Source organism: Phyllobates terribilis, unplaced genomic scaffold (assembly GCF_046119375.1).
Source record: "Phyllobates terribilis strain yellow unplaced genomic scaffold, ASM4611937v1 Scaffold_4__5_contigs__length_816908805, whole genome shotgun sequence".
NCBI lineage: Eukaryota > Metazoa > Chordata > Amphibia > Anura > Dendrobatidae > Phyllobates > Phyllobates terribilis.
Window position 1 is genome coordinate 63279489 of NW_027362764.1, and position 22296 is coordinate 63301784.

Here is a 22296-nt window from a genome sequence, read left to right on the forward strand (position 1 = left end):
GCCTCCCCTAGGCTCCAAGGAGGATTGGCCTCCCCTAGGCTCCAAGGAGGATTGGCCTCCCCTAGGCTCCAAGGAGGATTGGCCTCCCCTAGGCTCCAAGGAGGATTGGCCTCCCCTAGGCTCCAAGGAGGATTGGCCTCCCCTAGGCTCCAAGGAGGATTGGCCTCCCCTAGGCTCCAAGGAGGATTGGCCTCCCCTAGGCTCCAGGGATTATTGGCCTCCCCTAGGCTCCAGGGAGGATTGGCCTCCCCTAGGCTCCAGGGAGGATTGGCCTCCCCTAGGTTCCAGGGAGGATTGGCCTCCCCTAGGCTCCAGGGAGGATTGGCCCCCTCTGGGCTCCAGGGAGGATGTTTTTGGCCCCCTCTAGGCTCCAGGGAGGATGTTTTTGGCCCCCTCTAGGCTCCAGGGAGGATGTTTTTGGCCCCCTCTAGGCTCCAGGGAGGATGTTTTTGGCCCCCTCTAGGCTCCAGGGAGGATGTTTTTGGCCCCCTCTAGGCTCCAGGGAGGATGTTTTTGGCCCCCTCTAGGCTCCAGGGAGGATGTTTTTGGCCCCCTCTAGGCTCCAGGGAGGATGTTTTTGGCCCCCTCTAGGCTCCAGGGAGGATGTTTTTGGCCCCCTCTAGGCTCCAGGGAGGATGTTTTTGGCCCCCTCTAGGCTCCAGGGAGGATGTTTTTGGCCCCCTCTAGGCTCCAGGGAGGATGTTTTTGGCCCCCTCTAGGCTCCAGGGAGGATGTTTTTGGCCCCCTCTAGGCTCCAGGGAGGATGTTTTTGGCCCCCTCTAGGCTCCAGGGAGGATGTTTTTGGCCCCCTCTAGGCTCCAGGGAGGATGTTTTTGGCCCCCTCTAGGCTCCAGGGAGGATGTTTTTGGCCCCCTCTAGGCTCCAGGGAGGATGTTTTTGGCCCCCTCTAGGCTCCAGGGAGGATGTTTTTGGCCCCCTCTAGGCTCCAGGGAGGATGTTTTTGGCCCCCTCTAGGCTCCAGGGAGGATGTTTTTGGCCCCCTCTAGGCTCCAGGGAGGATGTTTTTGGCCCCCTCTAGGCTCCAGGGAGGATGTTTTTGGCCCCCTCTAGGCTCCAGGGAGGATGTTTTTGGCCCCCTCTAGGCTCCAGGGAGGATGTTTTTGGCCCCCTCTAGGCTCCAGGGAGGATGTTTTTGGCCCCCTCTAGGCTCCAGGGAGGATGTTTTTGGCCCCCTCTAGGCTCCAGGGAGGATGTTTTTGGCCCCCTCTAGGCTCCAGGGAGGATGTTTTTGGCCCCCTCTAGGCTCCAGGGAGGATGTTTTTGGCCCCCTCTAGGCTCCAGGGAGGATGTTTTTGGCCCCCTCTAGGCTCCAGGGAGGATGTTTTTGGCCCCCTCTAGGCTCCAGGGAGGATGTTTTTGGCCCCCTCTAGGCTCCAGGGAGGATGTTTTTGGCCCCCTCTAGGCTCCAGGGAGGATGTTTTTGGCCCCCTCTAGGCTCCAGGGAGGATGTTTTTGGCCCCCTCTAGGCTCCAGGGAGGATGTTTTTGGCCCCCTCTAGGCTCCAGGGAGGATGTTTTTGGCCCCCTCTAGGCTCCAGGGAGGATGTTTTTGGCCCCCTCTAGGCTCCAGGGAGGATGTTTTTGGCCCCCTCTAGGCTCCAGGGAGGATGTTTTTGGCCCCCTCTAGGCTCCAGGGAGGATGTTTTTGGCCCCCTCTAGGCTCCAGGGAGGATGTTTTTGGCCCCCTCTAGGCTCCAGGGAGGATGTTTTTGGCCCCCTCTAGGCTCCAGGGAGGATGTTTTTGGCCCCCTCTAGGCTCCAGGGAGGATGTTTTTGGCCCCCTCTAGGCTCCAGGGAGGATGTTTTTGGCCCCCTCTAGGCTCCAGGGAGGATGTTTTTGGCCCCCTCTAGGCTCCAGGGAGGATGTTTTTGGCCCCCTCTAGGCTCCAGGGAGGATGTTTTTGGCCCCCTCTAGGCTCCAGGGAGGATGTTTTTGGCCCCCTCTAGGCTCCAGGGAGGATGTTTTTGGCCCCCTCTAGGCTCCAGGGAGGATGTTTTTGGCCCCCTCTAGGCTCCAGGGAGGATGTTTTTGGCCCCCTCTAGGCTCCAGGGAGGATGTTTTTGGCCCCCTCTAGGCTCCAGGGAGGATGTTTTTGGCCCCCTCTAGGCTCCAGGGAGGATGTTTTTGGCCCCCTCTAGGCTCCAGGGAGGATGTTTTTGGCCCCCTCTAGGCTCCAGGGAGGATGTTTGTTTTTGGCCCCCTCTAGGCTCCAGGGAGGAGGAAGTTTTTGGCCCCATTTAGGCTCCAGGGAGGAGGAAGTTTTTGGCTCCCTCTAGGCTCCAGCATCCGGGTGCGATGATTTCCCCTGCACCCAGTATAGTTACGCCCCTGAAATTAGTGGCGGCCATCGTTGCTCATCTTTGTGCTTAGGTGCGGCACAGATATCCTTTATCGGGATTCGCACCATGTAACATAAATACTTTCTAGTCACTTGTTGTCCAATTCTGCCACTTTCAGATCCTTGGAGAATTTCCAGAGCTCTCTGCCTTAAGTCGCCCCTTTGATGAGTTAGTTTTTCCTCTAACCTCAGTCCGTGTCTGTTTTTTGTATTCTTTCTGTCCTTTTCACCTCCCGCTTATAAATCCCTGCGTTATTTATGGAGGCGCTCTCTTATATGGATCTGTCAGTCCGCAGCCTCGTACAATGTATAGATTTCCTCCATATTCCCATACATAAACCATGGGTCGGCGTTACGCTATTTATGACGTGTAGCCCTTTTATCTCGTTTCATGCATTTCAAGCGTCGGAGGACATAAGATTTATGGTTTCTGGTCGGAGGACATCATTTATCCAACTGAAAAATTCGGATTGCGTTTCTAGGAATGATCTGTAGTTAGTAAATGTCAGAATCGGTACTCTAATCTGAGATGTTTTATATCTTTCAGGAAGTGACTCTAGTTGCCCCCGAGTCGCCGTCAGAACAAGCAAGGCGGATGTTCCAAACCTACGATCCCGAAGGTGGGTGTACGTCCTGCTGTCTGCAGGTAGCAGCCGAGACGTATATAATAATGATTTCTTTGTAATTGGACGATCTCTCCAATGGTATACAGTCTCATAACAAGGCTGCTTTACCATTATACATCATTCAGTACAAAGCACATCCTTTAAAGGGGTTCTATACATTAGTCAGTCCCTTTTAAATTGTCCCCCAACAATAATCAATTAATCCCAATTAATAGTCCCCCAACAGTAAGCTGGTAACAGTCTACCTTGCGGGTGGAAAACCCCAATGATCAGTTGCAATCTATGATTGATTCAGCAACAAGTGTGTAATTCTTCTACAGCACTCTCACAGGGCAAATTGAGTATTACAACATTCTCTTTGAAAAAAAGCATTATCCATCTATGTCCTGTATGGATTTGTCATCTCTTACAGTGAATACGATGCTCTTCACTCTGAATAGTAGATGAGGGCCCTGATTGGGAGGCCTTCCGCTTCATACTTAAAGGGGTTGTCCACTACCACAATTGTTCAAAAGGCTCAGAATGGGTTAAAATAATTAAAAATTAATACTCTGCTCCTCCGCCTGTTTCTACTTCCTGTAGACATATGATCCCTGCAGCCTCACCGTCTGAGGTCAATAGTCCAGGGACTTTATTAGTTGCTATATATTACTTACTAGGCAACTATGTAACTAATGCGACTCCAGTAAGCAGTAATGTCATGATTATAGTTAAAGGAACACACCAGGAAAAACTAATCCTCTTGCTTTACCTAATCCAAGGTCTAATAAAGGAGGTGCATGATTTGCGCTAAACATTATTTTTCTCCGCAGTGTTCCTTTAATACCAACCATGTATACAAATTCTACAGGCGGAATATCTAAGACATCGATGTATCTATGACATCGATGTTTACTCTAGTGCCGGCAAGATGAGTGAAGGTGGTGCCGTACCGGACTATAAAAACTATATATAATATAATATAATATAATATATATATATATATATATATATATATATATATATATATATGTGTATATGTATGTATGTTTTTACTGTATAGTAAAGTTGGTCCCGTTACATCAACCAGTAGAGCACTTCATAATACAACACTTCCTGGCAGCATAAAACATTTCGATGGGATGGATAAACCACAGAAGTGGTTTCCAATAGCGGTACTGGATCTAAGTGCAATTCTGTGTAACCAGAGTTGTGAAATTATTATTGTAAGCTCTGCGGGCATTGTATGAATCAATCCATCCTCCGTTATAGGGCTGCGGTCAATCAAGTCCTTAAAGTATGGTATAAATAATCACGTAAATGGAGAATTCTAGAGAAATCTCAGCAGACGGTAATGGAAAGTGATACGGGAAATCAGATTTATATCTAAGTTGCTAGGAGAGAAGTGAATGTGTCCATGTAACACAGCTGCTATCTCAATTAACCCGGCTTTTAATTGACTTAAGAAACTTGATCAGGCCGCACTCCGGCTCTATGTGTCCGATTTAAATGGTCTAGCAGATATTTTCTTAGAGTAAATGGTCCGATTTGTGTGGTTTTGGCCCTGGAGTCTGTATATATTATATATACATCAATTGTTGTATAGTCATGGTTCTCAAGCTGTTTTAATACAGGAAATCTTGAGTTATAGACAGATGTGACAAAGTAATAATGATTTTTACATAGGTTAGTGGTTACCTTGAGTTAAAAAGTCGCATTACGTTTCAGTCTGCAATCTCAGTTTTTTTATTCATTTTCAGACCCCCTGATATGCAGTTTGCTGCCTGATCCAAGTTTCAAATTCTTCTCATGCGGATGTCTCGCTCCCAGTAATACATGCTGGACTTGAAGTTTGTGTGTGACTAGCTCTCATGTATAAGCACAACTTCATTCCTGTACTGATTTCTCTTTCTACAGCTCATGAGGGATTTCTTATGTGTTGTGCCTACACAGAGACTGGGAAATATCAGTTAAATCATTATACAGTACTGTGCAAAAGTTTTAGGAAATGGTTAGGAAACTAAGAATGCTTTCAAAAATAGAAGTGTTAATAGTTTATTTTTAACAGTTAACAAAATGCAAAGTGAATGAACAAAAGAGAAATGTAAATCACATCAATATTTGGAGTGACCACCCTTTACCTTCATCACTTCTTCCTCTTGCACTTGTGCACAGTTTTTTAAAGGAATTCGACAGTAAGGTTTTTCCAAACATCTTGGAGAACTAACCACAAATCTTCTATGGATGTCTTTTGTGCAAATCTTTGTCTCTTCATATAATCCCAGACAGACTGGATGATGTTGAGATCAGGGCTCTGTGGGGGCCGGATCATCACTTCCAGGGCTCCTTGTTCTTAATGACATTGGCTGTATGTTTGGAGTTGTTGTCCGGCGATAGAATAAATTTGAAGCCAATCAGACTCCTCCCTGATGGTGATCCAGTCTCAGCATTGAGGACCCCATTAATCCTGACCAAATCTACAACTTCATTTACTGAAATGCAACTCCAAACTAGCTAGGACCCTCCACCGCGCTTCACTGTCCCTTCAAACTCTCATTATTGTACCGCTCTCCAGCCCTTCAGTAAACAAACCTTGCTGATGCAGTATAACTACCTTGTGTCTTGTTGCTGTGCTCCATCTTGTCAAGGCATATGTGACCTGTGACTTGAATCTGTCTTCCACAACCTCACCTTTTGTAGCAGAATTTGTCTATTCCTCACCCAGGTTTAAAACTCCTTCACAGCTGTTTCTGTTTCAGTTAATCACTTCCTTTCAACCTACATATGAAAATGATGAACATTATCACCTGTTTGGTAGAATTTTTCACTTATACCCCTATCATCCTACAAAATCACTGACATTGTGCAAGTGGCAGTCGCTTCAAATATTGGTATGCTTTAATTGTTTTTTTTTCTGTTCAATTTGCATTTTGTTAATAGTTTATTTTTAACACTTAATACGTTGTTTTTTTTTTTTATAGCATTCTTACTTTGCAGCATTTTTTCACATCGGTCTAAAACTTTTACACTGTCCTGTACTCCAAAATGTTGCAAATAAAAATAGTCCCAATCAAATATATTTAAATAAAATAAAGTTTGGGCTTGTGTAGTACGGAAATGAAAAAAAGAAAAATTGCGTTCTAAGGGTTAAACATTAAAAATCTCTGTAGTCACCCTTTGCCTTCTGATTCTGCTCCCCATGGCGGCCTTCATACTATAAAAGTGACAAAACATGATTCATTCCAGGAGATAATATAATAACGAACACTTAGAAAACTTCATAGCGGAGTTCTGATATCCCGAGCCAAAAGTTCCTAGTTCCTCCTCTTCAGCACATTCATACCGTTCCTCCGTGGTGACATCTGCGCTTGTCATATTCTGTCCATCTTCCAACACATTAACATTGTATGATCTTGGTTTCTGTCATAGGGGTAGATTAAAGGGGTCTTCCCGTCTTGTGACGTGACAGTACATCGCTGGGATATGGTGTCCATTTATGATCGGTGGTGGTCTGACTTCTAGATTCCTGAGAATTAAGGGAATGTTACACTAGTTAAAGGGATTCGGTTATCAGGTCTTACTATGTAATCTGAGAGCAGTAAGATGATGTAGTGGCTAAGACACTGATTCCAGTGATATGTAAATTACTGGGCTGTGTTACGGTTTCAATCAAATCCGTGTTTTATCGGCAGATTATCATTACAGGACTAAGTGCCTTGTGCCTCTTAGTCCGCCTGCTCTGTATAACCCCGCCCCCACCACTGATTGGCAGCTTTCACATTAAGCCGCCAATCAGTGATGTGGGTGGGATTATACAGAGCTCAACATTCTGAGCTCTACTAGATCTGCAGCAGAGAAAACAGTGATTGCATCAAAATGACAACAAGCAGCCCAGCAAGTGGCACATCACTGGAATCAGGGTCTCGGCCCCTCACAGTGCTGCTCTCAGATTACACAGCGAAAAGCTGATGACCGATTCCCTTTAAATTTTTGGTGTGCAGTGATACATCGGGCCACCTGCCTGTGTCAGCAGATGCATCAAAAATTGTGCTCATCAATGAGCTGCACTATTGCCGTAATTTTACCGGGACTTACAGGTGATTCAATGAAGCCCTAGCCCAAATGCAAGTCTCCCTCACCCTCCCTAAGACAAAAGGGGGACGCAGCTTCCATTAGAGGGAGGAGTGTAAGCATGTATATTTCTCCCATTGACATAGATGAGCTCCCACTTGTGAAGAGTTTTATCATTTAGGACAACGACAGTACGGTCTCTAATCCACAAATCTGAAGAGGAAATCAACTTTACAATGTGCGGTATCTCCACAATGAATTCCGCAAGCGCGATTTGGTGCGGATTCCACCTTTTTGATTTTGTGCAAGTCTCCTATGCAGCTGTCCTAGGAGATCTCTTCATGTACCGTGGTGTGAAAGTGTTTGCCCCTTTCCTAATTTCTTATTTTTTTCAGATCACAAAACATACTTAAATATTAGACAAAGATAACAGAAGTAAACACAAAATGCAGATTTTAAATGAAGGTCTTTATTATTAAGGGAAAAAGAAGTCCAAACCTACAGAGCCCTGCGTCAAAAAGTGATTGCCCCCTTTTCCTTAAAACATAAATTAACTGTGGTTTATCACATCTTTGGGAAGCTGAGTTCAATTTCCCTAGCCACACACAGGCCTGATTACTGCCTCACCTGTTCTCAAACAAGAAATTGCTTATATAGGACCTGCCTGACAAAGTGAAGTAAACCAAAAGATCCTCAAAAGCTAGACATCATGCTGCAATCCTAAAAAATTCTGGAAAAAAAAATAGAAACAAAGTAATTGAGAACTATCAGTTTAGAAAAGGTTTTGGCTCCCACTCCTGAGAAAAAATACTGACCTATGCCACAGCCCCACTATTAGTATTAAGTCAGTATTTTTTCTCAGGATTGGGATCCAAAACCAGGTGAGGAACAATCAGAGAAAAGGTATAATAGAAACAAGTCACCAATTCTGCATTTATCACCCACTCCTGGTTTTGGCTCCCACTCCCGAGAAAAAATACTGACCGAATACTGATAGTGGGGCTGTGGCCTAATACTAATAGTGGGGCCGTGGCTTAAGAAAGAGACTGGGCAAAAATGGCATTCATGCCAGAGTTCCAAGGTGAAAACCACTGCTGAGCAAAAAGAACATAAAGGCTCCTCTCAGCTTTTCCATAAAACAACTTGATGATCGCCAAGACTTTTGGGAGAATACTCTGTGGATGGATGAGACAAAAGTTGAACTTTTTGGATGGTGCATGTCCCATTATATCTGGTTTTTAAAGTAACACAGCATTTCAGAAAAGGAACAACATACCAACAGTAGAATATGCTGGTGGTAGTGTGATGGTCTGATGCTGTTTTGCTGCTTTTGGACCTGGAAGACTTGCTGTGGTAAATGGAACCATGAATTCTGCTGTCCACGAAAAAATCCTGAAGGAGAATGTCCGGCCATCTGTTTGTGACCTTAAGATGAAGTGCACTTGAGTTATGCAGCAGGACAATGACCCAAAACACACCAGCAAGTCCACCTCTGAATGGCTTAATCAAAACAAAATGAAGACTTTGGAGTGGCCGAGTCAAAGTCGTGACCTTAATCCGATTGAGATGCTGTGGCATGACCTTAAAAAAGCGATTCATTCTCGGAAACCCTCCAATATGGCTGAATTACAACAATTTTGCAAAGATGAGTGGCCAAAATTCCTCCAGACCGTTGTAAAAGGCTCATTGCCAGTTATCACGAATGCTTGATTGCAGTGGTGGCTGTTAAGGGCGACCCAACCAGTTATTAGGTTTAGGGGCAATCCCTTTTTCACACAGGGCCCTGTAGGTTTGGATTTCTTTTTCCCTTAATAATAAAGACCTTCATTTAAAAACTGCATTTTGTGGTTACTTGTGTTATCTTTGTATAATATTTAAATTTGATTTGTGATCTGAAACATTTAAGTGTGACAAACATGCAAAACAAAATCAGGAAGGGGGCAAACACTTCTTTACACCACTGTATTTGTATCCACACGAGTCTTTAAAAGCAAAATAAAATCCATCAGCAGCAGCTATCGGCCATCCTGCTCTTAGACTCTTTCTACATGGAAAGAGGTTGATTATTCTACGCTTCATGGAGTAAGTAAAGGTGTTCATTGGAATAAGGTGATGAAACGGTAGCACCATAGAAATCCTTGGGTAACACATTGCAGAGGCTCAGTGTATGAAGCAAAACGACACTCGGCTCTACTGCATCATTACATCACATATATTAGACTTGCGTACCCTTGCTATATGGACAATGATTGGAGGGGGCTTCACGGTAATTGAATTACTTTGCAGCTTATTTGGAGTAAATTAGCTGTATCCACCGAGGAAATGGAGCTGGTGTGAGTGCGGAAATGGAACAGTTACCACAGTCTTGTGTTTCTCTGACACTTCATCTTCTTCTCCTGCAAGAACGGATCCATAATTGGGATCCCCGTATATTCTTATGGGGGTCTGCAATGTATTGTCACGCTGTGCTCCATTAGTCACCTACAACTATTGTAACTAATTGGATCCCAAGAGCTGTGTGCGTGTGTATGTACATACGTGTTGTAGGGGATCACGCTCTCAGGTGGGCACTAGCGTTCACACAGGCCCCGGATTTTTGTATCCAACCTGTGTGAGGTTTATTTAACGCCATAATGTTGTATTTTAAGTGAAAACTGCCTTTTTTCTGCACGCACGTAATTTACAAGAATCCGTCCTTTTTCATTTAAGGCAAAGCAGTAGCAGGGTCTCACCCAGATGGCAATTCAGGTCTTGCTTTAAGCTCAGTGGTCTCGCATTCACTGGTGACTCAGAAACTGCTGAGCTAGTCCTAATTCTGTCACATAAAACCGCTATTGTCCATAACAACCAGTGATACTTACGGTATGGCGCACACGATCTGTGCAGTCTCTTCTCAGAGAGATTCTGGCTTGTCTCCCTGCTGCTCCAACACAACTCTCTCTGCTCCGCTTCCCCCAGCTGACTGACCAACAACTGAATACAGGGCCTGGCTCTAGACCTAGCTAGCCAGGTACACGTAATCAGGACCTCCAGGGCTAGGTTTTAGCCCTGTCTTACATGGCTTTCCCACAGTGCATATGCGGTCTGCACCTCCTCCATTTTGTTATCCACTTTTTTTTTTTTTAAATAAGTTTTCTCTTAAATGGTGAGTGCTATCCCCTTCTTATTGCATTTGGTATTGACTTTTACACTACTTGGTGAGTGCTTTTTATTTTATTTTTTTGCTCCTGTGTTGAGGTTAGCAAGTTTGTGCGTAATTGTAATTTAGTTGCGTGTTTGTGCCAACCTGGATTCCTTTTTTTTTTCCCCCACGTGTGTGTATATTTATATGCGTATGTGTATATATTTATATGCGTGTGTATATGTATGTTTATATATACGTGTGTGTGTGTGTGTGTATGTATAAAACAGTGGGGAAAAAAAAAAGTATTTAATCAGCCACCAATTGTGCAAGTTCTCCCACTTTAAAAGGATGAGAGAGGCCTGTAATTGACACCATAGGTCGACCTCAACTATGAGAGACAAAATGAGAAAACAAATCCTGAAAATCACATTGTCTGATTTGGAAAGAAATTTTTTTTCAAATTTTGGTGGAAAATAAGTATTTGGTCAATTACAAACAAGCAAGATTTCTGGCTGTCACAGACCTGTAACTTCTTCTTTAAGAGGCTCCTCTGTCCTCCTCTCATTACCTGTAATACTGGCACCTGTTTGAACTTATCAGTATAAAAGACACGTGTCTGCAACCTCAAACAGTCACACTCCGACAGCTCTTTGGTCTACACCAGGGGTCTCAAACTCGGCTGGGTATATGGGCCGCACATGGAAAAAATTTGAATTTGGGGGGCCGCATTCTTTGTTCAATGTGACATTTTTAGTGATACCATTTTTTTTGTATACACCTTTTGAACATTTTTGCCGTGTTTATTTTTTTATGGCTTGGGTCGTTATGGATGTGGCGATAATAAACGTGCACTTTTTTGTGTTTACTTTAGTTTACATATAAAACAGCATTTTTAGTGCCCAATATTTTTTCATGCTTTATTTTATTTTTTATTTTTTTTACAATTTTATTTCCCCCAATTGGCCACATACAGTAATATTGTCTTACAATTAGCATCATATAGTAATAATGGAAAACATCTTGTAGTAATGTTCCCCATCCAAGTCCCCATCTTGTACTAATGTGCCCCATCCAGGTCCCCATCCTGTGGCTATGTGCCCCATCCAGGTCCCCATCCTGTGGCAACGTTCCCCATCCTGGCGCCCATCTTGTACTAATGTGCCTCATCCAGGTCCCCATCTTGGGGCTATGTGCCCCATCCAGGTCCCCATCCTGTGGCAATGTGCCCCATCCAGGTCCCCATCTTGTGGCTATGTGCCCCATCCAGGTCCCCATCTTGTGGCTATGTGCCCCATCCAGGTCCCCATCCTGTGGCTATGTGCCCCATCCAGGTCCCCATCTTGTGGCTATGTGCCCCATCCAGGTCCACATCTTGAGGCTCTGTGCCCCATCCAGGTCCCCTCTTGTGGCTCTGTGCCCCATCCAGGTCCCCTCTTGTGGCTCTGTGCCCCATCCAGGTCCCCTCTTGTGGCTATGTGCCCCATCCAGGTCCCCTCTTGTGGCTATGTGCCCCATCCAGGTCCCCTCTTGTGGCTATGTGCCCCATCCAGGTCCCCTCTTGTGGCTATGTGCCCCATCCAGGTCCCCTCTTGTGGCTATGTGCCCCATCCTGGTCCCCATCTTGTGGCTCTGTGCCCCCTGTGCTGTTCTTCACACACATAAAATAGAAAAAAAAAAAGATGATTCTCACCTGTCCTCCGTTCCCTCGGCGGCCTTCCTGCAGATGTGGCCCGCAGGCACCACAGAGTCCGACCCCTTGACGATCCCGACCTGGTCCAGGAGGAGCCGCCGACAGCAGCGCTGCATTGCCGCACAGAGACTGTCTCCCAGCACAGCATTTTCAATGTCAGCCGCCGGCCAATCAGAGGCCAGCAGCTGACATCTGCATATGGCAATGACGTCATACTCGCTGCGCCGACACGCAGATATCAGCTGCTGGCCTCTGATTGGCCAGCGGCTGGCATTGGAAATGCAGTGCTGGGAAACAGTCTCTGTGCGGCAATGCAGCGCTGCTGTCGGCGGCTCCTCCTGGACCAGGTCGGGATCATCAAGGGGTCTGTGCCTGCGGGCCGCATAAAGCAGCCTCAGGGGCCGCATGCGGCCCGCGGGCCGCGTGTTTGAGACCCCTGGTCTACACCATAGTGGAGTTTGAAGGTCACCAGAAGCAAAATTGTAGCCCTGCATCAGGCTGGGAAGACTGAATCTGCAATAGGCAAGCAGCTTGGTGTGAAGAAATCAACTGTGGGAGCAATAATTAGAAAATGGAAGACATACAAGACAACTGATAATCTCCCTCGATCTGGGGCTCCACACAAGATCTCACCCCGTGGGGTCAAAATGATCTCAATAACGGTGAGCAAAAATCCCAGAACCACACAGGGGGACCTAGTGAATGACCTACAGAGAGCTGGGACCAACATTACACAGACTACCATCAGTAACATACTACGCCGCCAGGGACTCAGATCCTGCAGTGCCAGACGTGTCCCCGTGCTTAAGCCATTACATGTCTGGGCCTGTCTGACGTTTTCTAGAGAGCATTTGGATGATCCAGAAGAGTATTGAGAGAATGTCATGGTCAGATGAAACCAAAGTAGAACTGTTTGGTAGAAACACAACTCGTCGTGTTTGGAGGAGAAAGAATGCTGAGTTGCTTCCAAAGAACACCATACCTACTGTGAAGCATGGGGGTGGCAACATCATGCTTTGGGGCTGTTTCTCTGCCAAGGGACCAGGATGACTGATCCGTGTACATGAAAAAATGAATGGGGGCATGTATCGTGAGATTTTGAGTGCAAACCTCCTTCCATCAGCAAGGACATTAGAGATAAAACGTGGCTGGGTCTTTCAGCATGACAATGAGCCCAAGCACACCGCCAGGGCAACAAAGGAGTGGCTTTGTAAGAAGCATTTCAAGGTTCTGGAGTGGCCTAGCCAGTCTCCAGGTCTAAACCCTATAGAAAACCTTTTGGAGGGAGTTGAAAGTCCGTGTTGCCCAGCGACAGCCCCAAAACATCACTGCTCTAGAGGAGATCTGCATGGAGGAATGGGCCAACATACCAGCAACAGTGTGTGCCAACCTTGTGAAGACTTACAGTACAGACCAAAAGTTTGGACACACCTTCTCATTTAAAGATTTTTCTGTATTTTCATGACTTTGAAAAGTGTACATTCACACTGAAGGCATCAAAACTATGAATTAACACATGTGGAATTATATACTTAACAAAAAAGTGTGAAATAACTGAAAATATGTCTTATATTCTAGGTTCTTCAAAGTAGCCACCTTTTTGCTTTTGATGACTGCTTTGCACACTCTTGGCATTCTCTTGATGAGCTTCAAGAGGTAGTCACCGGAAATGGTTTTCACTTCACAGGTGTGCCCTGTCAGGTTTAATAAGTGGGATTTCTTGCCTTATAAATGGAGTTGGGACCATCAGTTGTGTTGTGCAGAAGTCTGGTGGATACACAGCTGATAGTCCTACTGAATAGACTGTTAGCTGCTTTTTTCTTGCCGTAATACAAATTCTAAGTAAAGAAAAACGAGTGGCCATCATTACTTTAGGAAATGAAGGTCAGTCAGTCTGAAAAATTGGGCAAACTTTGAAAGTGTCCCCAAGTGAAGTTGCAAAAACCATCAAGCGCTACAAAGAAACTGGCTTACATGAGGACCGCCCCAGGAAAGGAAGACCAAGAGTCACCTCTGCTTCTGAGGATAAGTTTATCCGAGTCACCAGCCTCAGAAATCGCAGGTTAACAGCAGCTCAGATTAGAGACCAGGTCAATGCCACACAGAGTTCTAGCAGCAGACACATCTCTACAACTGCTGTTAAGAGAAGACTTTGTGCAGCAGGCCTTCATGGTAAAATAGCTGCTAGGAAACCACTGCTAAGGACAGGCAACAAGCAGAAGAGACTTGTTTGGGCTAAAGAACACAAGGAATGGACATTAGACCAGTGGAAATCTGTGCTTTGGTCTGATGAGTCCAAATTTGAGATCTTTGGTTCCAACCACCGTGTCTTTGTGCGACGCAGAAAAGGTGAACGGATGGACTCTACATGCCTGGTTCCCACCGTGAAGCATGGAGGAGGAGGTGTGATGGTGTGGGGGTGCTTTGCTGGTGACACTGTTGGGGATTTATTCAAAATTGAAGGCATACTGAACCAGCATGGCTACCACAGCATCTTGCAGCGGCATGCTATTCCATCCGGTTTGCATTTAGTTGGACCATCATTTATTTTTCAACAGGACAATGACCCCAAACAAACCTCCAGGCTGTGTAAGGGCTATTTGACCAAGAGGGAGAGTGATTGGGTGCTACGCCAGATGACCTGACCTCCACAGTCACCAGACCTGAACCCAATCGAGAAGGTTTGGGGTAAGCTGGACCGCAGAGTGAAGGCAAAAGGGCCAACAAGTGCTAAGCATCTCTGGGAACTCCTTCAAGATTGTTGGAAGACCATTTCCGGTGACTACCTCTTGAAGCTCATGAAGAGAATGCCAAGAGTGTGCAAAGCAGTCATCAAAGCAAAAGGTGGCTACTTTGAAGAACCTAGAATATAAGACATATTTTCAGTTGTTTCACACTTTTTTGTTAAGTATATAATTCCACATGTGTTAATTCATAGTTTTGATACCTTCAGTGTGAATGTACAATTTTCATAGTCATGAAAATACGGAAAAATCTTTAAATGAGAAGGTGTGTCCAAACTTTTGGTCTGTACTGTACAAAAAACGTTTGACCTCTGTCATTGCCAACAAAGGATATATAACAAAGTATTGAGATGAACTTTTGTAATTGACCAAATACTTATTTTCCACCAAAATTTGAAAAAAAATTTCTTTCCAAATCAGACAAATGTGATTTTCAGGATTTGTTTTCTCATTTTGTCTCTCATAGTTGAGGTCGACCTATGATGTCAATTACAGGCCGACCTCATCTTTTTAAGTGGGAGAACTTGCACAATTGGTGGCTGACTAAACACTCCCCCCCCCCCACTGTATATATGTAAGTGTGTGGGTGGGTGTTTTACATGTGTTTGTGTGATTTGTATGTATGTGTGTATATAATATGCGTTTGTTATATATACGTGTGTGTGTTGTGTATGTATGTTATATATAATATGTTTGGTTTGTATGTGCATGTATGTATGTGATATATAATGTGTGTGTATACACGTGTATTATATGTATAGCTGTGTGTTTTGTATGTATATATGGTACATATATTTTGTATGTATCTATGTGTCTGTAGTAGAATTTCATTATTCCGGCATGAAATCTGATAGTTTTTGTACCTTTCTGTGATATTCAGTAATTCAGAATTCCTAACAATTTGGCACTTCTCTCTCCTGACCCCCGTTATTCATCTCTGACGGTGACTTGTCTAACCTGGGAAGAAAAGATTTGGGTTGTTGAATTTGAAGCTTCCTGAACTTTCTCTATTTGTCATCATCTTTTGGTTGGCCCCCATACACATTACATGATTTCATGAAGTCTACTATGCACAATGCATTTTTTTTTCCCCTCTAATGAAAGCTAAAGGTAAAGTTACATTTAGGGTTAGGTTATTCGGCCTTAAACCTGTTGTCTTATTGAATGCTATCCCTTTACAATTAGGGCTGATCATGAAGTCTATGTGAATTCGGCTCTAAACGTCTCCGTAATGTGTCACCTATAGAAGTCTGTATGTCTAATACAAAATTCTACATTTTCGTCGGCCTCTTTCCATTCCCAGAGGGGATCCTGTTCTCGGTGTGGCTGGTATGTGTCCTCGGCAGGCATAGATATATAATTAATGGACAGAAGTACAGTTGGGACATGGAATCCATTTGCTTCCCGGGCAGGTTGGGGATGACAAGTAATGCTATAGGCTTCTGTATGAAGGTCTGCATAATGTTCCTTTCCTTAATGCAAATCATGACGAGCACTAATGAAGCCTAAACATCTGGCAACACTCACACCGTAACAATGTGTCATTAACATTGCATGTTCCAGAGAGGTTCTCCTCCTGTCGGGGGGGCGCAATTTGTCTCTGATAGTTGGGGCGACTGTGTCCTAGCCTGTCAGGCAGGAGTTGGGTGAAAAGGGACACATGGTCGGAGAGCATTGGTAAAAGTCATCCATACACCCCAACAGCTGGTCTAATTCCCAGTCACAACAAGCTTAGATGTAAACAGATGGGAGGCTACCCAGGACACATGCCGGATGCCCGTCAGTCTGCCACACTAAACCTAGGGCGTCAAAGTCCCAATCCTAAAGATTCTCTGGCTTTAATGTTTGCAGTCAACTTTTTTGTGTGTATTTTTTTGTTTGTTTGCCTATTATTTAGAAAAAAATAAATTTAAAGGAGTTGTCTATGGGTCTAAAAATTATACAAATATGGGTCTAAAAATTATTATACAATTTTTTTTTTATTTTTTTTTTAAAAAAGCATAAAAAAAATATATCTAACCTCACCCGATCTTTCGCAGCTCCTGTTCCGAAGCTTAACCCATCTCTGCTTGTCTCAACTCTCTGGTCCTGTCTCTACACAAAGGAAATGCCCACTCAGCCAATCACTGGCCACAGTGGTGTCACGCCTCGGCCAGTGATTGGCTGAGTGGGCTTTCCTGATGTGTCAAGGAGGAATCGAGATGTAAAGACAAGCAGAGACTGGACAATCTTCAGAACAAGAGTTTCCATTAAGGTATTCATATATTTTTATTTATTTTTTTTTAAAAATACTAATCTGAGCTCTTCTAAAAATATTTTTTAATCCCTGGTTGAATCAAATCTTATTAGATAAAAAAAAAATAGTAAAAAAAAATTGTCTATTTCTACAAGATGACGAAAACTTTTTTTTATTTTATTTTTTATAGAGAATGGCTTCATTCCTGATGCTTTGCTAGAAGAGGTGATGAAAGCGTTGGATCTCGTCTCCGAACCGGAGTAGTAAGTGCATTTCCTGCTTATGCTCGGGGGTGGGGAACAGATGGCAAAAGTGGAGACCATTACCAAGTTTAGTAACTGTCCTCAACCCTTTAAGAAAAGTTACTGGTCATATCCCATTCATACCTGACCAATCAAATTAGGCTAAAGGAATGCTAGTCTGTGGTTGGTTCACTTTTATTCTTTTGTTTTGTTAATGCCAAACTTATAAAAACATAAAAAAAAAAAATTGCTCATTGATTGATTGAACTCATTAGTAAAGGTTGTATGTAGTAAACTTTAAAAGGGCTTTCGTGAAAGACTAAAAAAAATGTAAAGAGATTTTCTCCTATTTTAAAAGTAATTCTCAATGGTCCCCAGGATGGTTTCCTGCTTGGATCAAGTGTAGAGGCTGCAGCTAATCAGAAGCCACTGATTGGCTACAGCGGTCATATGACATAATTTCCTGATTTTGATACAAAGACCGGCAGGGAACAAAGTAGCAAGTGTGAAGGAGAAGTCCCAGTGTATTTTTATTATTTATTATTATTATTATTATTATTACCCAATCTGGACTCATTGAGAATAACTTTTAAAGTGAAAAGCAAAAAAAAAATTTTAAGAGACGGATTGGTAAAACTACCCATACTCTTCTTCTGAATCATCCACCGTTCCAGCCCTGCCAATCTGGTGACTCCCAATAGTTTTCTTTTACTTTGGCTGCAGTGATCACTTTCTCATCTACTCATGTGACCATTACAGCCAATCACTGGTTTACGAACCATGTGGCGTAACACTTCTGAGGTTAGTGATTGGCTGCAGCGGTAACATGGGTAGAGGAGCATGTCATCCCTGCAGCCAAGTAAACAAAGAAAATCTCAGCAGACGTGGTGGTGCTGGCGAGGTGGATTTAACAGGTGTAGTTATGTACCTCTGTATCAGGAAAAAGGGTCTATTAGGAAATTCATAAACGCTGTACGATCGCTCTTAAAGGGAATCTTTTACAGGGTTTTTGCCACCTAATCTGAGAGCAGCATAATGTAGAGACAGAAACCCTGATTCCAGCGATGTGTCACTTACTGGGCTGATTGCTGTAGATTTGGTAAAATCGCAGTTTTGTCAGATGGAGATTATCATTATAGGACTAGTTGTCTGCTGCTTACTAGTCCTTCTACTCTGTATAACCCCACCCTCACCACTGATTGCCTGCTTTCTGCTTATGCAGAGTGTACACAGGAAGCAGCCAATCAGTGATGTGGGCGGGGTTATACAGAGCTCCGCATTCAGAGAACTGCTAGATCTACAGCAGAGAAAACAGGTATTTTATCAAAATGACAGCAAGCAGCCCAGCAAGTGCCACATCGCTGCAATCAGGGTCTCTGCCCCAACATCATGCTGCTCTCAGATCGGGTAACAGAAATCTGGTGACAGATTCCCTTTAATGTTACAGTTGAATATTCTGTGATAACTTAATGCACTTATTGTATTTTTAAATAATTATTATTTTGGTTTCCACTTCATAGACTTGATGTTTTTTTTTGTTGTTTTCATGTAAGTTTTTATTTTTTTTATTTTTGGAAAATAACAAATGTGCATTTAATTAAAATAAGGGACTTGTGAGAAATAAAATCTTCTGTGCATGTGCAATTAATCTTCAGGTATTTACAAGAACCCTGTAAGTTGTAAGCAAGTCTCTGTAAATACGCTGCTTACAAGAGACCCCAAGCAGCCACATGTGACCTGCGCTTACAGCAAGCAAACGCCTCCCCCTCCAGGGTTATGTGAATGGTCTCCATTCTCACGGGTTCCTCATGCGACAGCATTGTCCTTATTGGAGGGGACGGACGATTTCCCAGTGTTTTATTCCAAAATTAAAGTCTTTAGGAACACCCGATAACCACTTGACCCACCTAGACCGATGTTTCGATGTCTGATTTTCATCTGCTTTTGATGAGGATTCCGAGAAAGTCGGCTGAAAAGTTTTTCTGAGCTGTGGCCCCTTAAGTCTTTCACTGCACATTGGCTCCCTGGCTGCTCGATTGTATAGGAGGCTGCAGTGTTTTCCTGCCCCATTGACTTGAATGGAGCCGTGCTGCAGTTCCCCTGTGCAGCAGGTGGCTGTGGTGCCCCTGAGCTGAATTGGTCAACCACAAAGTGTTGGCATAGCACGGGTTCGCCACGGCTTCACTAACCGAAATCAACTTTTTTCCCCCGGGATCCACTCTTGGCACTCTTTCCCCCAGGATCCACTCTGTGCACCCATGTCAATTAGCTGACATTTGATTTTTAAAGGGATTGTGTCCTGCAACATTTCAGTCACGTCTGCATCTTTGACAGGACCTTATACAGTGGTGTGAAAAAACGTTTGCCCCCTTCCTGATTTCTTCTTCTTTTACTTGTTTGTCTAATATTTCATTTTGTTTAGTGATCTGAAACATTTAAGTGTGAAAAAGATAACACAAAATGCAGATTTTAAATGAAGGTCTTTATTATTATTATTATTATTATTATTATTATTAAGGGAAAAAGAAATCCAAACCCACAAGGCCCAGTTAAAAAAAAAAAAAAAAAAAAAAAAAAGTGATTTCCCCATCCCCCTTAAAACATAAATTAACTGTGGTTTATCACATCTTTGGGAACCAGAGTTCAATTTCCCTAGCCACACACAGGCCTGATTACTGTCACACCTGTTCTCAATCAAGAAGCCACTTAAATAGGAACTACCTGACAAAGTGAAGTAGACCAAAATATCCTCAAAAGCTAGACATCATGCTGCGATCCAAAGAAATTCAGGAACAAATGAGAAACAAAGTAATTGAGATCTATCAGTCTAGAAAAGGTAATAACGCCATTTCTAAAGCTTTGGGACTCCAGCGAACCACAGTGAGAGCCATTATCCACAAATGGCGTAAACATGGAACAATGGTGAACCTTCCCAGGAGTGGCTGGCCTACCAAAATTACCCCAAGAGTGCAGTGACGACTCATCCAAGACCCACAACATCCAAACAACTGCAGGCTTCACTTGCCTCAGGTAAGGTCAGTGTTCTTGACTCCACCATAAGAAAGAGACTGGGCAAAAATGGCAAGCATGGCAGAGTTCCAAGATGAAAACCACTACTGAGCAAAAAGAACATAAAGGCTAGTCTCAGTTTTGCCAGAAACATCTTGATAATCGCCAAGACTTTTGGGAGAATACTCTGTGGACTGACGAGACAAAAGTTGAACTTTTTGGAAGGTGTATGTCCCAGTACATCTGGCGTAGAAGTAACACAGCATTTCAGAAAAGGAACATCACACCAACAGTAAAATATGGTGGTGGTAGTGTGATGATCTGGGGCTGTTTTAGCTGCTTCAGGACCTGGAAGACTTGCTCTGGTAAATGGAACCATTAATTCTACTGTCTACCAAAAAATCCTGAAGGAGAATGTCCGGCCATCTGTTCGTGACCTCAAGCTGAAGCGCACTTGGGTTATGCAGCAGGACAATGATCCAAAACACACCAGCAAGTCCACCTCTGAATGGCTTAAGAAAAACAAAATTAAGACTTTGGAGTGGCCTAGTCAAAATCCTGACCATAATCTGATTGAGATGCTGTGACATGACCTTAAAAAGGCTGTTCATGCTCGGAAACCCTCCAATGTGGCTAAATTATAATAATTTTGCAAAGATGAGTGGGCCAAAATTCCTCCAGAGCTTGTAAAAGACTCATTGCCAGTTATCACATATGCTTGATTGCAGTTGTTGCTGCCAAGAGCACAACCAGTTATTAGGTTCAGGGGGCAATCACTTTTTCACACAGGGCCCTGTAGGTTTGGATTTTTTTCCCTTAATAATAAAGACCTTCCTTTAAAAACTACATTTTTGTGTTTTACTTGTGTTATCTTTGTATAATATTTAAATTTGTTTTGTATTCTGAAACATTCTTTTGTATGTCTGTCACACTTAAATAAGAAATCAGGAAGGGGGCAAACACTTTTTCACACCACTGTATATGCGGCTGAAGGTTTGCTGAATAAATCCAATTTGGCCCCTCCGCCATTGACCTGACAATGGGCCCTAGTTTGGGTCTGCTGACATCCAAATGATGACTATTTATAGGGTCCGGCGTTAGGAGCCAGTTAAGGGTCTTGGCTCGGTTGCTCTTGTGTCTGCAGCACTATTACACATACTCAGTAACACCAGTCGTTGGCTCGCCGCCCTCGAGTCCTGTCGAGTTTCCAGCCTGCGCTCGCGTACTACTCACACTCTTGTTTTTAGAAATGTTTTCCTAATAAGGTTCTGTCTCCCAAAATTATCATCACTGTTTTGGTTTTAATCATAAGATTATGGAGTCTGAAAATAAACCCATCTTGGCGAACGAGATGCCATTCAGATGAATGCGTTCCTGGATTCCCAAAATAGAAGCGCAGTCATTGGCAGAGACGCGCAGCGCGGTCCCACGGATCTCAGGAACGCGACAGCACAAGCTGCCCTGCTTATTGTTAGCTTTCCTATGTTTTCTAGTGTAAACCTCATGAAGACCAAATTAGATCCAGAAGGCCTTGGGATCATATTACTGGGCCCGTTCCTCCAGGAGTTTTTCCCCGAACAGGTACTGTATACGGCCGGAAGCTGTGTGTTATTCCTGTACTTACTGGATAACAGAGGTGGGGCGGCATCACTAGCAAAAATATGGAAAAAATGATGCATGAACATACACTTGCATACATATATACACACATACACGCATGCATGTAGAAACTCATTCATACATATATACATACATGTGTCCATACCTATACGTACAAATTCATACATTCACATATACACATATGCATACATGTACACGTACGCACACACACTCACCTGTACGCACTCTCACACACACACACGCACCTGTACGCACTCTCACACACACACACGCACCTGTACATGCACTCTCACACACACACACGCACCTGTACATGCACTCTCACACACACACGCACCTGTACATGCACTCTCACACACACACGCACCTGTACATGCACTCTCACACACGCACGCACCTGTACATGCACTCTCACACACACACGCACCTGTACATGCACTCTCACACACACACACACACCTGTACATGCACACTCACACACACACACACCTGTACATGCACTCTCACACACACACACACACACACGCACCTGTACATGCACTCTCACACACACACGCACCTGTACATGCACACACACACACATACACGCACCTGTA

At 44.0% G+C, this 22296-nt stretch overlaps 1 protein-coding gene across 3 annotated transcripts in view; it reads left to right on the forward strand.

Moving 5' to 3' along the window:
- Positions 1–22296, forward strand: part of MINDY3 (MINDY lysine 48 deubiquitinase 3) — a 106905-nt gene that overhangs the window by 71479 nt on the left and 13130 nt on the right. For 2 of the 3 annotated variants that reach the window (XM_073677421.1, XM_073677422.1), the window contains exons 12-14: positions 2907–2979; positions 17020–17092; positions 21556–21661. In XM_073677421.1, the coding sequence (XP_073533522.1) occupies positions 2907–2979; positions 17020–17092; positions 21556–21661 (252 nt within the window). The remainder of the gene's footprint in view (positions 1–2906; positions 2980–17019; positions 17093–21555; positions 21662–22296) is intronic. The other variant, XM_073677423.1, reaches the window with a different exon arrangement.